This window comes from Polistes fuscatus, unplaced genomic scaffold (assembly GCF_010416935.1).
Source record: "Polistes fuscatus isolate 324 unplaced genomic scaffold, CU_Pfus_HIC Scaffold23, whole genome shotgun sequence".
NCBI classification, from domain to species: domain Eukaryota; kingdom Metazoa; phylum Arthropoda; class Insecta; order Hymenoptera; family Vespidae; genus Polistes; species Polistes fuscatus.
This window is the reverse complement of record NW_025113100.1, coordinates 2,272,137-2,289,914: the sequence shown is the minus strand read 5'-3', so window position 1 is coordinate 2,289,914 and position 17,778 is coordinate 2,272,137. Positions and strand designations below refer to the sequence as shown.

Here is a 17,778-nt window from a genome sequence, read left to right as displayed (position 1 = left end):
AAAATAATAAAGAAAATAGTAAAGAAAATAATAGTAAGTTTTGGTATCGTATATCGATATTGTATATCGATATTGACATCGATATCGACATTGATATCGTATATCGATGCACATGCGCAGTAGTGACATCTTTAGTCGGTCGGCAATTGTCTTTTGGGAGATTCATCACACATATGCATGTAAAGAGAGATTATACGTCCATATCGAGGGATAAATAATAGCTTTTTTCGTTCTCTTTCTCTACTATCTCTTTTTCTCCTTCTCTTTTTCTTTCTTTTTCTCGAAAATTGTATCGATAAGAGGATAGGGGTAATCGTAAATCTCTGGAAAGAAAAAAAAGAAAAATTAAAGTTAAAGTTAAAGTTAAAATTAAAATATGAAATAAAATAAAATAATACGAGGGGTAGAGGGAAAAAAGTAACGAGAAAGTAACGTGCGTGCGTACGTCGTGCGTGCGTGCGTGCGTTAGAAGTGGAAAGAAAAAAGAGCCCAAAAAAAGAAAAAAGAAAGAAAAGAAGTGTCGTGAAAAGAGACGATAAGTTAAAGTTTATTTAGCAATCTGAGCGGCGGTTTAAACGAAAAGAAGGAAGGAAGGAAGGAAGGAGGGAGGGTTGGAAGGAAGGGTGGAGGGAAGGAAAGAAAGAAAGAAAGAAAGAAAGGAAGGAAGGAAGGAAGGAAGGAAGACGAGGAGGGAGGGCAAATAAAGGAGAGTTAAATAGAAACCCTTTGGTGCCGAGGGCCAGGGGCCGTGTGATGCGCGCATATGTCTAGACTCGGAGGTACCCAGGTTCTGGGCACAGCACAGCAGGTGAAGAGGACGACCGCCGAGCACACGGCGGTACTTAACTTTGTTGCTGCTAAACGAAGCAAACTATCGTCTAAAGTCTCGCTTACGGAGATTGACGATATCGAGAAGATGACGGATACGGCCGCGGCGACCACGGCCACGACCGATTCCACACAGAAGAGGGCCAATTTTTCCGCATTGACCGTTGCCAATCCGAATGGCGTAAGCAAAATATCGCCGAGTTTGGCAACTGCTAAACCTGGCTCCGCGAGAAAACTTGTCATCAAGAACTTCAAAAGTAAGGATGGGTATTACGAATGGGAACGACTTAACCTCAAAATCAACGCTTTTATTGCTCCTATGTTATTCTCTTATCCCTCTTTCTTATTGGCTTTTTTATTTATTATTCCTAAATTGTAATTTAACCTTTATTTACTTATTTATTTATTTATTTATTTGTTTTTAATTATTGCCATATTAATTGTCATTACCTTTCATATCTATATTTCTAGTTTTTTAAATGTTACATAGGTTGTGATTCTGTTTTATCATCTTTCTATCGCTCTTTTACATTTTGGCCTCTTTCTTTTTTTTTTATCTCTTCTCCTATTCTATTTCTTTCATTTCATTTTATTTCTTTATTAATATGTATCCTTCTAATAAGTTTGACGACTTGGTCGACAATTTTTAACATCCTTCTTTTGTAACTAATAATAGAAGAATTAACATATCCTAACAATTCATCGTCCAAAAATTGATGTTATAAATTTCAGGGTTTTTCATTGTTTCGCATCATTAATCATTAAACTTTATACAATTTTATGTACCGATGTGTTGATGTATTGTCTTTCTATTTTGTTTTCTTTTTTCAATGAATTTTTTACATTTCCACCATTACCATACATTCATCATTAAGGTAGAGTAATATTCTATAAATGAATCTACGACAATATTTATAAAGAATAATATGCATATTTTATGTTACGCTTTAGTCTTTTGTAGAAACTTAAACGACGATAATGACATTGATATAGAAAATGAAATTTTTAAACGAAGATATATATTAAGAGGTTTCTTGCATTTATTTAAAACGTTTGTTCTTTTCTTGCGACGTTTCGATACACAGTATTGTTTTTCTGGAATGATCTATAGTTATAAATATATATATAAAACGTCTAAAAATACATTTGTTCTATTATATATGTGTATGTGTAAACCATGTACGCGCCTCTGTTCTTGATATAAATTTAAGTAAACATAAGTAGCAGATATTTCAATTTAAAAGATTAATCTTGAAAACAAATTATAAAACATTGGAGAATACTTTCATTGCTTTAATGCATATATCGAAGAATTTTGTGAATTATTATTTCGTAGAATGGATCTTTTTAACTGAGAATAAAAAATTATGTTAATAAATATCAATGAATTTATTGTATCGTGTTTCTATAGATAAACCAAAATTACCAGAAAATTATCAAGAACAAACATGGGAAAAACTGCAAGAGGCTGTAATCGCAATACAAACGAGCAAAAGTATTCGTTATTCTTTAGAAGAACTTTATCAAGCCGTCGAGAATATGTGTAATCACAAAATGGCATCAACTCTATACGCCAATTTAACAATATTGACGGAATCACATGTAAAAGCTAATATCGAACAGTTTTTAGCAGAATCCATGGATAGACATATATTTTTGAAAAAAATGAATGAATGTTGGCAATCGCATTGCAGACAAATGATTATGATAAGAAGTATCTTTTTGTACCTGGATAGAACATACGTGTTACAAAATCCAACAATATCTTCAATTTGGTATGCATTTCCTAATTTAGTACTATTAAAATAATTTCATATAACGCGCTTAGTATACTACTAATGTAATTGATTTTTTTTTTTTGCATATGTTTCTAGGGATATGGGATTACATTTGTTTAGATTACACATAGTACTGAATAATTTGGTACAAACTCGTACAGTTGAAGGGTTACTTATGCTGATTGAAAAAGAACGACAAGGGGATACAGTTGATAGAACTCTTTTAAAATCATTATTAAGAATGTTGTCTGATTTACAAATTTACCAAGAGGCCTTTGAATCTAAGTACGATCATTTATGATATGTGCTAATATCATATGTTCCATACTATTTAATAATATAAAATTCTCTCTTTATAATGTATTATTAATAATTATATTCACATAGGTTCCTGGTAGCAACTGAGAGATTGTATGCAGCAGAGGGTCAAAGATTAATGAATGAGCACGACGTTCCTGAATATTTAGCACATGTAGACAAACGTCTGCAAGAAGAAAATGAACGTTTATTGCACTATCTCGACACGTCGACAAAGTAAGTGTTTTCTGCTCTGCGATTAAATACAATTCCAATTAGTATTATAATTGCAATAATTAAAAGTATATATATATATATATATTTATATTTATATATCTTTTGTCAGATGGTCTCTCATACATACAGTCGAAAAGCAATTATTGTCCGAACATATTTCAAGCATTCTACAAAAAGGTTTAAGCGGTTTATTAGATGAAAATAGAATTAACGACTTATCATTACTGTATAATTTATATAGTCGAGTAAAAAATGGTCTCGTCGAACTTTGTCTCAACTTTAATTGTTACATAAAGGTGCGTATATATCTTTAAAAAATATATCGTTATTTTTTTCACTAACTAATTTTTAATATTTTAACTAACTTTTATTCATTTCGTAGAAAAAGGGTAAAACAATAGTTATAGATCCAGAAAAAGATAAGACTATGGTACAGGAACTTTTAGATTTTAAGGACAAAATGGACAATATTGTTAATACGTGTTTTCACAAAAACGAAAAATTTGCTAATAGCTTAAAGGAAGCTTTCGAAGCTTTCATCAATCAAAGAGCAAACAAACCAGCAGAATTAATTGGTAATATGTTTTTCATAGTAGCAAATAAATATTTGTCTAAATAATTTAAAAATTAACATATGTCTGTTGGTTTTTATTGCAGCTAAATTTGTCGATTGTAAGCTACGTGCAGGTAATAAAGAAGCAACGGAGGAAGAACTAGAACGATTATTAGATAAAATTATGGTATTATTTCGTTTTATACACGGAAAGGACGTATTTGAAGCATTTTATAAGAAAGATTTAGCAAAACGTTTGCTAGTAGGCAAATCTGCCTCGGTTGATGCTGAAAAGTCCATGTTATCTAAATTAAAACAAGAATGTGGTGGAGGATTTACTAGTAAACTAGAAGGAATGTTCAAAGATATGGAATTAAGTAAAGATATTAATATTGCTTTCAAACAGGTATATATATAATCAATCTTATTATTTTATTATAAATTTAGAAAATGAAAATGCCCAGTTACAACTTTAAACTTTTGCTTTTATTTATACTTCTACTTCTAGTATGCTGGAAACTTGCAACATGAATTGTCAGCAAGTAATTTAGACTTAACAGTCTCGATACTTACAATGGGATATTGGCCAACATACCCTGTAATGGAAGTTACATTGCCAACAGAAATGGTCCAGTATCAAGATGTATTTAATAAATTTTATTTAGGAAAACATAGTGGAAGAAAGTTACAATGGCAACCAACTCTAGGACATTGCGTGTTAAAAGCTTGGTTTAATCAGGTATATTATCGCATAAAAATAATTAAACATATTATCGTACATATTTTAACTATATAATTTTTGTGTTCTTGCAGGGCAATAAAGAATTGCAAGTATCATTATTTCAAGCCTTAGTCTTAATATTATTTAACGATGCAGATAATCTTTCATTGGAAGATATTAAAGCAGCGACTAACATTGAAGATGGCGAACTTAGAAGAACTTTACAATCTTTGGCTTGTGGAAAGGCCAGAGTTTTGCAGAAACACCCGCGTGGTAGAGACGTCGCTGACAACGATAGATTTGTTTTTAATGCAGAATTTACGAATAAGTTATTCAGAATTAAAATAAATCAAATACAAATGAAAGAAACGGTAATCCATATTATGCTCATGAAATTATTAATTTTGTAATTTTTAATGGACAATTCCTCAACAAATATATTTTTAAAGAATGAAGAACAAAAAGCAACAGAGGAAAGAGTGTATCAAGATAGACAATATCAAATAGATGCAGCAATTGTCAGGATTATGAAAATGAGAAAAACACTTACGCACAATCTCCTCATTAGTGAATTATACAATCAGTTGAAGTTCCCTGTTAAGGTATGCACTTTAATATCATTATATTATAAAATAACAACAATGGTATAATTAATTTTCAAGTTTTTATATCGTAACGTTAACATAAATATTTTTCTTCGCATAATTAGCCTGCTGACTTAAAGAAGCGGATTGAGTCGCTCATAGACAGGGATTACATGGAACGGGATAAAGATAATGCAAATCAGTACAATTATGTCGCGTAACCTAAATCAAATGCCAAAATTACGTTAGATTGGTTCGATTTTACATTTTTTAAGTAAAATGAATCAATTAATTTTGGCGCTTGCCTATTGTGAATGTGTAAAGTTGAAGAAAGAAAAGAAGAACTTTAACTGGTTAACTATCAACATAACGTTGCAGTATACAATCAGTTCGTAAAAAGGAAAAAAAGGAAAAACTAGAATGGACTTTGTTGTTTTATTTTTTTTGTAGTAGTGCATACGGACACTGGACAGTTACAGTAATTTTTCAACAGTGCTTTACTGTTATCCTTGTGTTATTTCTAGATTTTGCTAAAAAAAAAAAAACAAAAAAAAAAAAAAGAAAGAAACAAAAAAAGAAGAAAAAAGAGAGAAAAGAATAAAGGACCATACGCAAAATATCATCGACAATGCAGCAATTTAAGATGTACCAACAGTTTTTTATGCTAAGCAGTTTTTCACAGCATATTAAAAGATAAGCAGAAGTAGTGCAAAACGACAAAACATAATTGTAACACTATAATAGCTAAAATGAAAATAACTTAAGAAATGAGAAACATAATCTACTACTTCTTTTAAAAAAAAAAAAAAGAAAAAAAAAGAAAAAAAAAGAAAAAAAAGACAAATCGGCGACAGTGCGTTATTATTATCATCATCGTGATAGATTTAAACTTTGCACCGTATACAATTTGGGAAAAAGTTTGGCTTAATTATTCAAAATTATCTCGACGCGTAAAACTATTTTGAAAACAAAAAAAAAGGATCTAAAATTCCAGAGATCAGATTAAATCAAGAATAATAACTGTTTCAAATAATTCAAAGAAGAATAACGTTTAATTTTACAGTTCAATTTAATAGGCATTGTTGCAGCTGATTTTAGGTATATAAAAAGTAAAATAAAGATTTGTACAGTGGATAAAGAAAAGGAAGATGAAGTATAGAGGTATGCAAGAAGTATTTTTAATTTACTAACACGTCGTGTAAAAAGTATAAGAAAATGTAGAAAAAGAAAAACAGCAAACCTTTTATTGAAACAAAATAAATTTCATTTGAACAACAGATTATATTTAAAAAATAATCACCATGCCACACACACACACTACTTTCTGAGCATCTCAGCATAGTACCTTGCAATACAGTTCTCTAATTATGATAACAAAGTTTTAAACGAAAAAAGATTATAATAGTTGTGATACTAAAAAAAAGAAAAAAAAAAAAAAGAAGAAAAAAATAAGAAAAAGAAAAACCATGTTCATCTTTCTTGGGGGGAGGGGGAGAGAAACAAGTAATAGGGTAACAGAAATTTATTATAGTAAATAATAATGAGAAACACTGTGGAAAAATATTTAACTTTACAAAATTAAATATAGGAAAATAAAAAAAGAGGAAATTTTATTCTCTTTTTTTCTTCAACCTAAGGAAGCATTCGTATTTTAACTGCTTACATTATATGCTTTTAGCATGTGTAAGCATCCAAGAGAGAGAGAGAGAGAGAGAGAGAGAGAGAGAGAGAGATATTTGTATTTATTATATTAATTAATACATATAATTAAAAAGAAAAATATCTTATTAATATTTATATATATTCTTTGCATTCACACAAATTTGTACTATAACTTCGTATGTATCGAATGTTCGTTTAACGAAAAATTAAGAGAAAGAAAAAAAAAGAAAAAAACATAATATATACATATATAAAAAATATTAATTTGCTTTCGAGAATAAATGTATTTATATAAATTTTAATGAGAATTTGATTTTCGTCTTGCCAATAAATTTGCCCAAATTAAGAAAGCTTGAAAAAAATCCTAGCCAATTAAACATATTAATAATAATATAGAATCGACGAAAGTCTCCTTTATTTTTATTATAAAAGCGTCTTGTATATTATCTGTGTGCGTGCGCGTGCAAGCGTAAGTCATATACGTGTACATATATTACTTTAAAATGAGAGAAGTGCATTTTTAAGATATACTCTTTAACGTCTTCATCTAATCACTATCTCTACAGTGTTTCGTATTATTATATACTTGCTTTTCTCCTTTACCTTTTTGTCTTTCTTCATTTTATGATAGATCCGATTTCTGGTGCCTTCCATCGTCACACATATACTTACTATTACCTAAATCAAATTATTTTTTATTATATTTCATCAATTAATCGAGATATTTATCATATTTCTTAAGAAAGAACTTTTGTAGTCGATATTTGTTTGTTTATTCTAGACAGAGTTAACACACAATTATAGATAACAATAATTTTTTTGTATTATATAGAGAAAAAGGTAATGATTAATAATTAAAAAAATATAAATATTAATATATAATAAATTATGGTATCTCTGTGTCCTAGGGATGGTAACTCTTTCACTTTGCTGCAGAAACTAGAAAATTAATATGCTCGTAAACGAAATTTCTTTATGTCAATCGCAACACGACAAAAGGAATAACTTATTAATTAATACATTTTCTTTATTTTTTGTATTCAAATTACACAGCTATAAATATAAAAATACCATTTTGTAATATAATTAAAAAATAATTCAATAATTCGTATAACTTTTCTTCTCTTTAATTTAGACAGTTAGAATATATATTGGATATTTGTATATGAAGTTATAAATAGAAATTTCTAATAATTATTTATCGTTGCTTGTGTATATACTTTTTATTTATAATCAACTATAAATTATCTTAAAAAGAAAAAACAAAAGGAAAATTTGGAAAACTTTAAAGTACGTTGCTGTTAACACTCAATCATTTTTAAATCAAAGAATTTTGCTGGATAAACGCTATTCTCTCGGAAATGATATTTTGACTATTAAATGAATTATTTTAATTTTTTAATTGTTTTAACATATTCATTTCTTATATCAATTTCATTTAGTAAAGAATTAGCAAAATTACTAGGGCTAGCGGTTTTGTGTAAAAAATCAGAAACTAACAATGATGGAGGTTTACCACCACCGTGCGTTAAGCATTCCCAACGATACTTTTCACCCGCAACTCTACTTAAGGGATCATTTTGAAAGTACGTTTGCCAAATCCAAGAAGCTATTGCACGCGATATTAAATAAGAATAATATTTAGCGCCGTATCCTACTAGATGAGAAAATCGCAACTGCCATGCCTAAAGAAGAAAAAAAGAAATAATTATCATATGTAATATATAACTTATTACATTCGCATAAACTTTTCCAACATTTTTAAAGATTAATACGTACTGTATTTTCAATGTATGGTAAACCATAATATTTTTCTTGAATATCTTTTAAAATTTCCGTAGTAGATCTTTCTAATTTGTTGCTGTGATAAACGTGATCCAACATACTATAAAATACTTGATTTTGCAGTTCGGATGCGCAAAAAATATGTTTAGAAGCGCATAACTTTTGTAACAAATTATCTGGAATTTGCTCATTCGTTTGATAATGTTTAGCAAACATGGATAGTATCTAATTACAAAATATCAATTAATATTTTATTAAAGGCACTGTAATAAAACTTTAATTGTATATAAGCTTACTCGTGAATCACTAGCAAAGTATTCCATTAAGACGCTTGGTACTTCTGCAAAATCCGTACTGCATCTAGTACCCGTTACGTGTTGATATTTTGTTCTGCCCAACATAGAATGTAATGCGTGTCCCATTTCATGAAATAAATTATCAACCGAAGATGGACTTAATAAACATGGATTAGACCATCGAGGCAGCGATAAAGATAACATTATAACAACTATAGGAGTCTGAAAGTAAATGTTATTTACAAATCGTTAAAGTTAATTAACAAGGATATAACTTTGTTTATCCTTTCAAATTTACCTGATAAGTTCCATCTGATAACTGTTTTCCACCTCTAATAGCAAAATGACAATCTTGATTAGGTTTTCCATTTCTTTCAAAGAAATCGCAATAAATGTAACCCAATGTAGTTTCATCTTTGTCGATCACAGCTAATTTATGTATATTTGGTGCCCAAACTTCACCGGATAAGGTTGGTACAGATTCTAGTCGTATTCCATATAATGCTTGCACAAGACTATTTAAACCATCCATACAAGAACCGAGAGAAAAATATGGAGCGAATTCATTACTTGAAGTATTTAACCACGTCTTTTTAGCTAGTGACATAAAATAGCCTGTATCCCATGGCATCAAATCCTATAAAATAGAAATAATTTGTCCAAAATAATATTCATTAATTAGAAAATTAATTTTTTCTCAAAAAAAAAAAAAAATAAACGCGAACTTGTTTTACGGACGACTCGGCATCTTTCATTGTTTGCATTTCTTGGAAATCTTGCATCGCTTTACTTCGTAAGCCATTACTCAAAATATTAAGAAAATCATTTACTGCTTCGGGTGTTTGCACTGTACTGCCTCTTACAGCTCTGTGGAAATAAATAATAGCTGAATCGTCTCAAATAATTTTGCATTAAATATATGTATATATAGTATTGATTAATATACAAAATGTATTATTTTTAAATAATCTTACCTGTGAGCGTATGTAGGAAATCCACATGTTTGTGCCAATTGATGCCTACAATTTAAAAGCTTGATCAATAAATAATCTTGTTGTTCATCAGGATATAAGAATAATTTGTAAGCTGCCTCACGAACAATAGTATCAGATGAATCTGTATAAAGTCCATTTACTAATATCTGACCATTGTCCATCTGAAAACTGATAAAATGAGTTAATGTAAAATAATTATGGCGACATAGAGTAGGAATATATTTTCATACATTTTTTTGTTCAATCTTAAATATAAACAAATTAAATATCTCAAATTAGATAACTCACTTTTGCCTGATATTTTCTGGCAAAATATCAGCCCTTACAGAGCGTGCATTAACAGCACCAGCCATAAATTTTTGACCTGTCTATAATAATAAATTATTTACTAAATCAAAATATATATATATAAATTAAGCTTACTTGCAGGATATCATCGTTTAACATGACAACTTGTTGTCTTTGTTCTTCTGGCAAATGAATACCGCTTTGTTCAAAATCGAACAAAAATAGTTTAGCAACGTGATCGTCGATGGGAGAAGTTTTAAAAACGTCTCCGTTCTTTACAACATGCTGCAATGCATCATATAATTCGCTGTGAGTATTAAGTCTGTTAAAGAAATAACATAAACAATATTAAAAATCAATTATAATTATTAATGAATTAATTGGTACAATGAAGTGAAGTACTTTTCAACTACACTACTTAGCGATATGGAAGTATCCTCTGCGGCTTCAACAAACTCTATATTCGGATGTGCAATTCTAATGAATTCTGACAAGTCTGCAACTTTGCACAAGGTATCAGACAATTCATCAAATATTTCAACCATATTTCTTTTTCTGTTAACATCAGTGACCTCGGCTATAAGCGAATCCGTTTGAGCGAACACTTGATCTTTTAGCGTTTGAAATCCATTGGCATCTTTTAGCTCGGGTATACCGAACAAACCCTATAATATAAAGAAAATATAGTAGTAATATATTTATAATAATGTATTCGTGATTTATATTATAATATCAAATAGAGAACATACAGTTTCTTTTTTGGAAAAATCTAATCCATGTTCTATTTTTCTAATAGAATTAAATGCGGTTGCCAAAGGTGACCATGTATTTACATGCCTATACACGTTCAGATACTTCAAAATACGCTTGTTCAATGTTTGCATCATTTTATTTGATTATTTATTATTCGGAAAAAAAAATTAATAAATATTAATTAATAGTAAAAAGTTAAAATAGAATGACACTTGTACTTTCTTTGAGGTTACAATTTATGACTTTGTACAAAATTAATGTTATTATATGCGTTTGCTATCATTTTAGATAATATTTTATTACATACATTAAATATTTTATCGTTCTATAAAGGATATAATTAGAATATAATTTTTTTTAAATTTATGTCCAAAAGTTATTTATTTTTTGTAAGATTAAAATAAGAAAAAGATATCGATATCTCGAGAATCGTAAGAATCGTAAGAATCGTAAGAATCGTAAGAATCGATATCTCGTAAGAGAATCGATGTTTCTAGGGGAGAAAACGCTGCGCAATTCAGGTATGCAATTCGTTTTAAATAGTGAAAATAGTGAAAATAAATTGTACGTTTTATGAAGTTTTCAAGAAAAACAAACAAAAATGAGAAAATCGAGAAATTTGTGAATAATTAAAAGAATCGGTTAATGTGTTAGATCTTTTGAATGATCATCGATAATATTTTTATAAGTATGCAATTAAGTGTGTATAAGATAAATTAAACAATCGTCAAGATTAACTTAAGATAACACACACAAATGGTAAGAAATAATTAAATAATTATTATTATTTGAGACTATACGTTCCAGTGAAAGGGATATGCTTATATTTTTATATACCTATGAAAGTGATAAGTTTACACTCCTACGCACATTTTTGAAAGATTGGATATGCATGAAAGTTCTTTCTTTGCTTTGTTCTTATTTAGTTAACCCTTATGTTACATTAATTTATTTTTTAATACAATGTATATGTAATAGATTGTAATTCTTCCCTTTTTATATATTTTAATTTATTAATTAACATATTTTACATATTTTACATATTTCACATATTTACATCTTTGTAAGATAGCAATGTAATTATTTTTATAAAATAAATTATATCATTATTATTATCATTAGTCGCAAACTAGACTAGAAGGGAATTTTTTTGACGCTGTGCGGCAACTGGCAGATAGTGAAATTGAACTTATCAAAGTTATCAAGGAATCTACTATGGATCGTCAAAAGAATACTACGGATATGAAATCGTCAACTAAAAAAAAGAATATCAAGAAATCATCTAAACTCTCTAATGTAAAGGTTAATCTTAACATTAATTTTCTAATGTGTTCAGTGAATATACAATATATGTTAACGCAACATTTATTTATTATTATGAATAGACTCAACCATCCGCCGCTTTATTGGCAGCTAAACAAGAGGCAGCGCAACGCAAAATATTACAAAATAAAAAATCAAACGCTAATTTTGTATATGACATTTATCAAAAAATAAGAGATGCATACGCTGTTGTGCGTAAAGAAACTGGTATCGTTTATGATCGTTCTATGGAGGATCATAAATGTTTGTGGGATGAAAATTATCCAGAGTGTCCAGAAAGATTAACAAGGATCTTAGAAAGATGTAATGAATTAGGATTATTAAACAGGTGCAAATTAATTCAACCAAGATTTTGTACAGAAAATGATATACTTCAAATGCATACCCAAAAACAAATAGACATTTTAAAAGAGACTAGTGGATCTATGGATTTGGATAAATTAGAAACACTATCTTCTAAATACGATGCTATATATGTTAATCCAGTAAGTAAATTGTAGAGATAATAATTTTAAATAATTAAAATATTAATGATTATATATTATAATTTACTGTTTTCCACACAGTCCACTTTTAAATTATCTTTACTGGCTGTCGGCTCAACGATAAATTTGATAGAAAGTATTTGTAAGGGTGATATACAAAACGGCATGGCTATTATCAGGTAAAAATCAATTAATAAATAAAATTAATATTAGATTCTTCAATAAAATTTGTCTCAAATTTCTTCAAAATTATTTATTGCATTTAATTTCATTATATGTCAGACCACCTGGGCATCACGCGATGAAATCTGAATATTGTGGATATTGTTTTTATAATAATGTGGCTATCGCAGCAAAAAAAGCTTTAAATGATAATTTAGCTAATAAAATTCTTATCGTTGATTGGGACGTACATCATGGACAAGCAACTCAACAAATGTTTTACGATGATTCACGGTATTATTTCAATTAATAAATAATTATCGGCTCTATGATGATTATCTAATTATTCATTTTATTTTGTATCTTTTATTCGTATATATACAGTGTAGTTTATTTTTCAATACACCGTTATGAAAATGGAACATTCTGGCCTAATTTAGAAGAATCTGATTTTCATTATATCGGCGAAGGCTTGGGAGAAGGTTACAATTTTAATATACCGCTTAACAAAACTGGCATGACAAATGCTGATTATATTGCAATATTTCAACAAGTTTTGTTACCAATGGCTTACGAGGTAAAAATAGCATAAATTAATTTACTTATAAAAATTATTTCAATATTAATTTAATCACCTTACATAACAAAAAATAAAATACTTGTAAAATTATTTTATTACATTACACAATGCGTTGATGCATCTAATATTAAATATTGAAAAAATATAACATAAAACTAATATAATATTAATTATAGTTTCAACCAGATCTCATAATAGTATCAGCTGGTTATGATGCAGCATTGGGATGCCCAGAGGTAAAATAATAGAATTTATATTTACTAATATTTCACATTTTTCTTATTCTAGTTTCAGTCAGATCTTATTATTGTTTCTGCTGGATTTGATTCTGCGTTTGGAGACGAAAAAGTTGAGAAATGTGACTTTTATATATTATTTTCTCCTAGGTTTTTGTTATCAATTTTTATTCATACATAATTTTACTTAAACATTATCGATAGAATTAAAATTCAAATATGTATACATGTATATATTTTTAATAATGTAAAGGGTGAAATGGAGATAACACCTGCATGTTACGCTCATCTATTGTCGTCCCTATTGAGTTTGGCAACGGGGAAGATAGCCGTAATATTGGAGGTATGTTTCATTAATTATTTATATAATTTATATGAATAATTTAACAATCAATGTATTCGTATCTGCAGGGTGGTTATTGTTTAAAGTCATTGGCTGAAAGCGCTGCATTAACTCTGCGAGCATTACTAGGCGATCCATGTCCTATGTTGCAAACATTGCAATCACCGTCATTAAGGTAATATTATATAATATAACAAAAGAAAAGATTTATCAATATAGTTATTATTAACACATATATGTTAAATGTATTTTTAGTATACGTGACACAATTTTAAATAGCATCTATGCCCACAAACAATATTGGAAGTGTTATCAATATCAAGAACAATATAGTATTAATAACAGAATTGTCGGAAAAGAAGGAAATAATGATCAACATTTGCCCATTGTTAATTACACGTAAGTAATATTATATAATAATATTTATGTAATATAGATCGATCAAGGATTTTTAAAATGTGTGTCATTTGAAGAAGACAAAAAGATTCTTGTACATTAATTTAAAAGCCAATTGGTAATACTGTTTTTATAGTATGCAAAGAAGGTAGTATAAATTCTGTTATGCTCAGGGTTGCAAAAATGTTTGCTTAGGTAAAGGGGATCGACTAACATAAATAGAAGAGTTTAAAAAGTCCTGATATGTATATTTGTATTTCATATGTGTATTTGATAATGTATATTTCTAAAGAAAAGTTTTATTATCACTATATTTATATAGCGGAGAAGTGTATAAACCAGATTTTTACGAAACACGGAATTGTTATCCTATACAAAATAAAGACATTTTTGAAGAATTAGATAAGAGATTAGATTTATTGATAGAATGTAAGTACTTTTTTATAATAATATTTATTTTATATTTCCAAAAATATAATATAATATAATATAATATAATATAATATAATATAATATATATTAATAAAAAGAACTATTTTTATAGCTACAAATTTATCCAAAGCACCTAACAAAGTATGCATTGTATATGACAACAGAATGTTGAAACATTGCGATGCCGTTAATAACACACATCCTGAAAAACCTAATCGAATCGTAAGCATATATAAGAAACACGAAGAGCACGGTTTATTAGAACGGTGCTATTTACAACAAGTATGTAATTTTAATTTATGACATTGTTATTATATTTTATGTATTTAAAGTCGTCTTATCAATAACTTAATTACGCATTATCTTTGATAAAGGGAAGAGTGGCTACAGAAGAAGAATTATTATTAGCTCATTCGCAAGATTATATTAATGCGATAAAAAAGACGGAAACATTTAAATCTAAAGAATTGGAAAGACAAGCATCCAAGTATAATTCTGTTTATTTGCACAACGAAACATGGTTTTCTGCTTGCGTATCTGCTGGTTCATTACTTCAAATTGTTGACAATGTATTAAATGGAGAAGCGCAATCTGGAGTAGCGGTAATAAGACCTCCAGGACATCACGCGGAACCAAATGCAGCTTGTGGTTTTTGTATTTTTAATAATATTGCAATAGCAGCAAAATATGCTATAAATATTCATAACATAAAGAGGTACAAATCCCATTATTTATTATTTATTATTTAATTTGAAATTGTAATGGGAAGGGAAGTTGAAAATTTAAAATTGTTTTCGTCATCTTCAGGATATTAATAGTAGATTGGGATGTACATCATGGAAATGGTACTCAATTTATTTTTGAAAATGATCCAAGCGTGCTGTATACATCTATCCATCGTTATGACAATGGAAATTTTTTTCCACATTCTAAGCAAGGCAATTACACATCTGTTGGATTAGGATCAGGAGAAGGTTATTGCGTAAACATACCATGGAATAAAGTGAGCATTACAATATATAATTTCAATATTTAACTTTCTAATAAAGATTATTTATTTTTATTTATTTATTTTCTTTTTTCCAGAAAGGAATGGGAAATGCAGAATATATAGCTGCATTTCAACAAGTTGTGATGCCGATTGCTTATCAATTTAATCCAGAATTAGTTCTAGTTTCTGCAGGCTTTGATGCTTGTATCGGAGATCCGTTAGGAGGTATGTGTTTATAAATATATATATATATATATATATATATATATATGCAATGGTATTGACAAGATCATCGAACGATATAAACAAAAAATGTTATTTTAAGGATGCACAGTAACACCAGAAATGTATGGACATTTAACGCATTGGTTATCTTCATTGGCGAATGGACGTGTCATTCTCAGCTTGGAGGGCGGTTACAATATAAATTCCATTTCTCATTCAATGGCAATATGTACAAAAGCATTACTCGGTGATCCATTACCCTTGCTAGACGCTTCGTTAATACCGTGTTCAAGTGCTATACATTCTATAAATAACGTACTGAAAGTGCAGAAGAAATATTGGCCGAATTTAATGTTCAATTTATCGTTGCCTAAAGAAAATCTCAAAAATATTGCTACTAATATTAAGATGAACGATCAAATTAAAAATTTTAAATTCAATCAACATTCGGAGTCAAAAATTGCCTTGGAGGGTATAGAAAGTGAAAAATTGGATATCAAGCATGCATTTAATAAATATAGTATGAATAAAATAATATCGGGCGAAGAAATATTGAAACTTCAAAATGAGATAAAAAATATTCAAATAAGGGATTCTAAAATTGCGAAGGAAGCAAAAACTATAGAAATTGCTAGGGCGTGTGTAAATAAGGATCAACGAAAGGAGGAAGAGAGAAAAGAGACTGCAGGAAGTTCTAATAATCCAGGAAATAGTAATGATTCTGGAGAAAATAGAGGAGCTCTTGATGAAGCTGCAGCGACAAGTTTGACTGATTTTCTTTCCGATAACTGGCAGGTAATAATTTTGGAATTTCTTTGAAACGCTTTCGTGATCATCTTAAAATATGAACATTTTATATACATAGGCATTAACAGATAGGAAAATGTTTGCTGTTATACCATTAAAAGAATGCCCACATTTAAATACCGTTAATAATGTACCTCCTTGCGGTATTGATATACATTTACCATGCATGGAATGTAATAGTAAGGCTGAAAATTGGATTTGTCTACAATGTTACACTGTACATTGTGCAAGAAGTATCAATCAGCATGCGTTGTTACATTCCGATGAAACTTTGCATCCTTTGACTTTAAGTTTTAGCGACTTGTCAGTTTGGTGTTATGGATGCTCAGCTTATATCGATAATCCGGTAAGATATTTAAATTTGTTGTCAGAAAGAAAAATGTGGTAATTATTTATTTTAATTTCAGAGATTATACGCGGCTCGAAATGCTGCGCATCTGAGTAAATTTAATCAAGAAGCACCATGGATTTACGGGGTACAATGAATTAGTGCCATATTTTGCTCATAATTACATATAGCAGGTATAAATGAAACCAGATAATTTAATATCCTTACATGTTATCTTTACTATAAATTTTAAACACTTTACTAAATCTTCAAGCAAACGCGTAGCTCTTTTTTTTTTGTATAAAAAAAAAAAATTACATTAGAAATAGATAAAAAATATGTATACAGGGTGTGTCAGTGTATTCTATGCACAAAAACAAAAGGGGGAAAAAAGAAATGCAATATAAAGATAGGTCATTTTAAGCAAGCTTTATTCAAAAGTTATAATTAAAGTAGTATATGTTAAAATTGTAAATGTTCATTTATTTAGCAACCTGATCTCGGCCACCCTGTATATTGAAATACGCAATATAAAACTAATGTTATATCACTAATTAATATAATCAAATTGAATATATACGTATTAAAATATTCTTCTATCGTAATGTTAAGAATCGAATGATGTTTATTTAACACATTGCCAAAACGTAACGACATTTATTATGTATAAACGTTAATGTAAAACTTAGTTTA

The 17,778-nt window shown here is 28.8% G+C and overlaps 3 protein-coding genes across 7 annotated transcripts; 2 read left to right on the top strand and 1 right to left on the bottom strand.

Moving 5' to 3' along the window:
* Positions 1–107: 107 nt before the first annotated feature.
* Positions 108–6,136, top strand: LOC122518206 (cullin-4A). The gene is made up of 11 exons (XM_043636973.1): positions 108–1,085; positions 2,240–2,603; positions 2,703–2,891; positions 2,994–3,140; positions 3,250–3,436; positions 3,523–3,715; positions 3,798–4,099; positions 4,202–4,432; positions 4,507–4,785; positions 4,864–5,016; positions 5,124–6,136. Exons 1-11 carry the CDS (start codon positions 764–766, stop codon positions 5,217–5,219), a joined length of 2,463 nt encoding a protein of 820 aa, XP_043492908.1. The 5' UTR covers positions 108–763; the 3' UTR covers positions 5,220–6,136.
* Positions 6,137–7,728: 1,592 nt separating this feature from the next.
* Positions 7,729–11,097, bottom strand: LOC122518205 (mitochondrial intermediate peptidase). The gene is made up of 10 exons (XM_043636972.1): positions 10,774–11,097; positions 10,427–10,689; positions 10,160–10,346; positions 10,025–10,104; positions 9,716–9,904; positions 9,467–9,608; positions 9,040–9,378; positions 8,742–8,963; positions 8,440–8,670; positions 7,729–8,345 (listed from the first exon to the last, which is right to left on the bottom strand). The coding sequence occupies exons 1-10, from the start codon at positions 10,909–10,911 to the stop codon at positions 8,046–8,048; spliced, it is 2,091 nt and encodes a 696-aa protein (XP_043492907.1). The 5' UTR covers positions 10,912–11,097; the 3' UTR covers positions 7,729–8,045.
* Positions 11,098–11,251: 154 nt separating this feature from the next.
* LOC122518202 (histone deacetylase 6) lies at positions 11,252–17,662 on the top strand. 5 transcript variants are annotated; one of them, XM_043636967.1, is made up of 18 exons: positions 11,252–11,298; positions 11,900–12,079; positions 12,163–12,585; positions 12,667–12,764; positions 12,868–13,041; positions 13,132–13,324; positions 13,504–13,563; positions 13,817–13,906; positions 13,975–14,081; positions 14,162–14,305; positions 14,625–14,731; positions 14,847–15,016; positions 15,109–15,449; positions 15,542–15,737; positions 15,821–15,950; positions 16,051–16,745; positions 16,816–17,103; positions 17,165–17,662. In XM_043636967.1, the coding sequence occupies exons 2-18, from the start codon at positions 11,993–11,995 to the stop codon at positions 17,240–17,242; spliced, it is 3,381 nt and encodes a 1,126-aa protein (XP_043492902.1). In that variant the 5' UTR covers positions 11,252–11,298; positions 11,900–11,992; the 3' UTR covers positions 17,243–17,662. The 5 variants fall into 5 exon arrangements, with proteins under 5 accessions (XP_043492902.1, XP_043492901.1, XP_043492900.1 ...); XM_043636966.1 differs by lacking the exon at positions 11,252–11,298 and adding an exon at positions 11,305–11,536 and having other exon boundaries at positions 11,900–12,073; XM_043636965.1 differs by lacking the exons at positions 11,252–11,298; positions 13,504–13,563 and adding exons at positions 11,305–11,536; positions 13,616–13,675.
* Positions 17,663–17,778: the final 116 nt, after the last annotated feature.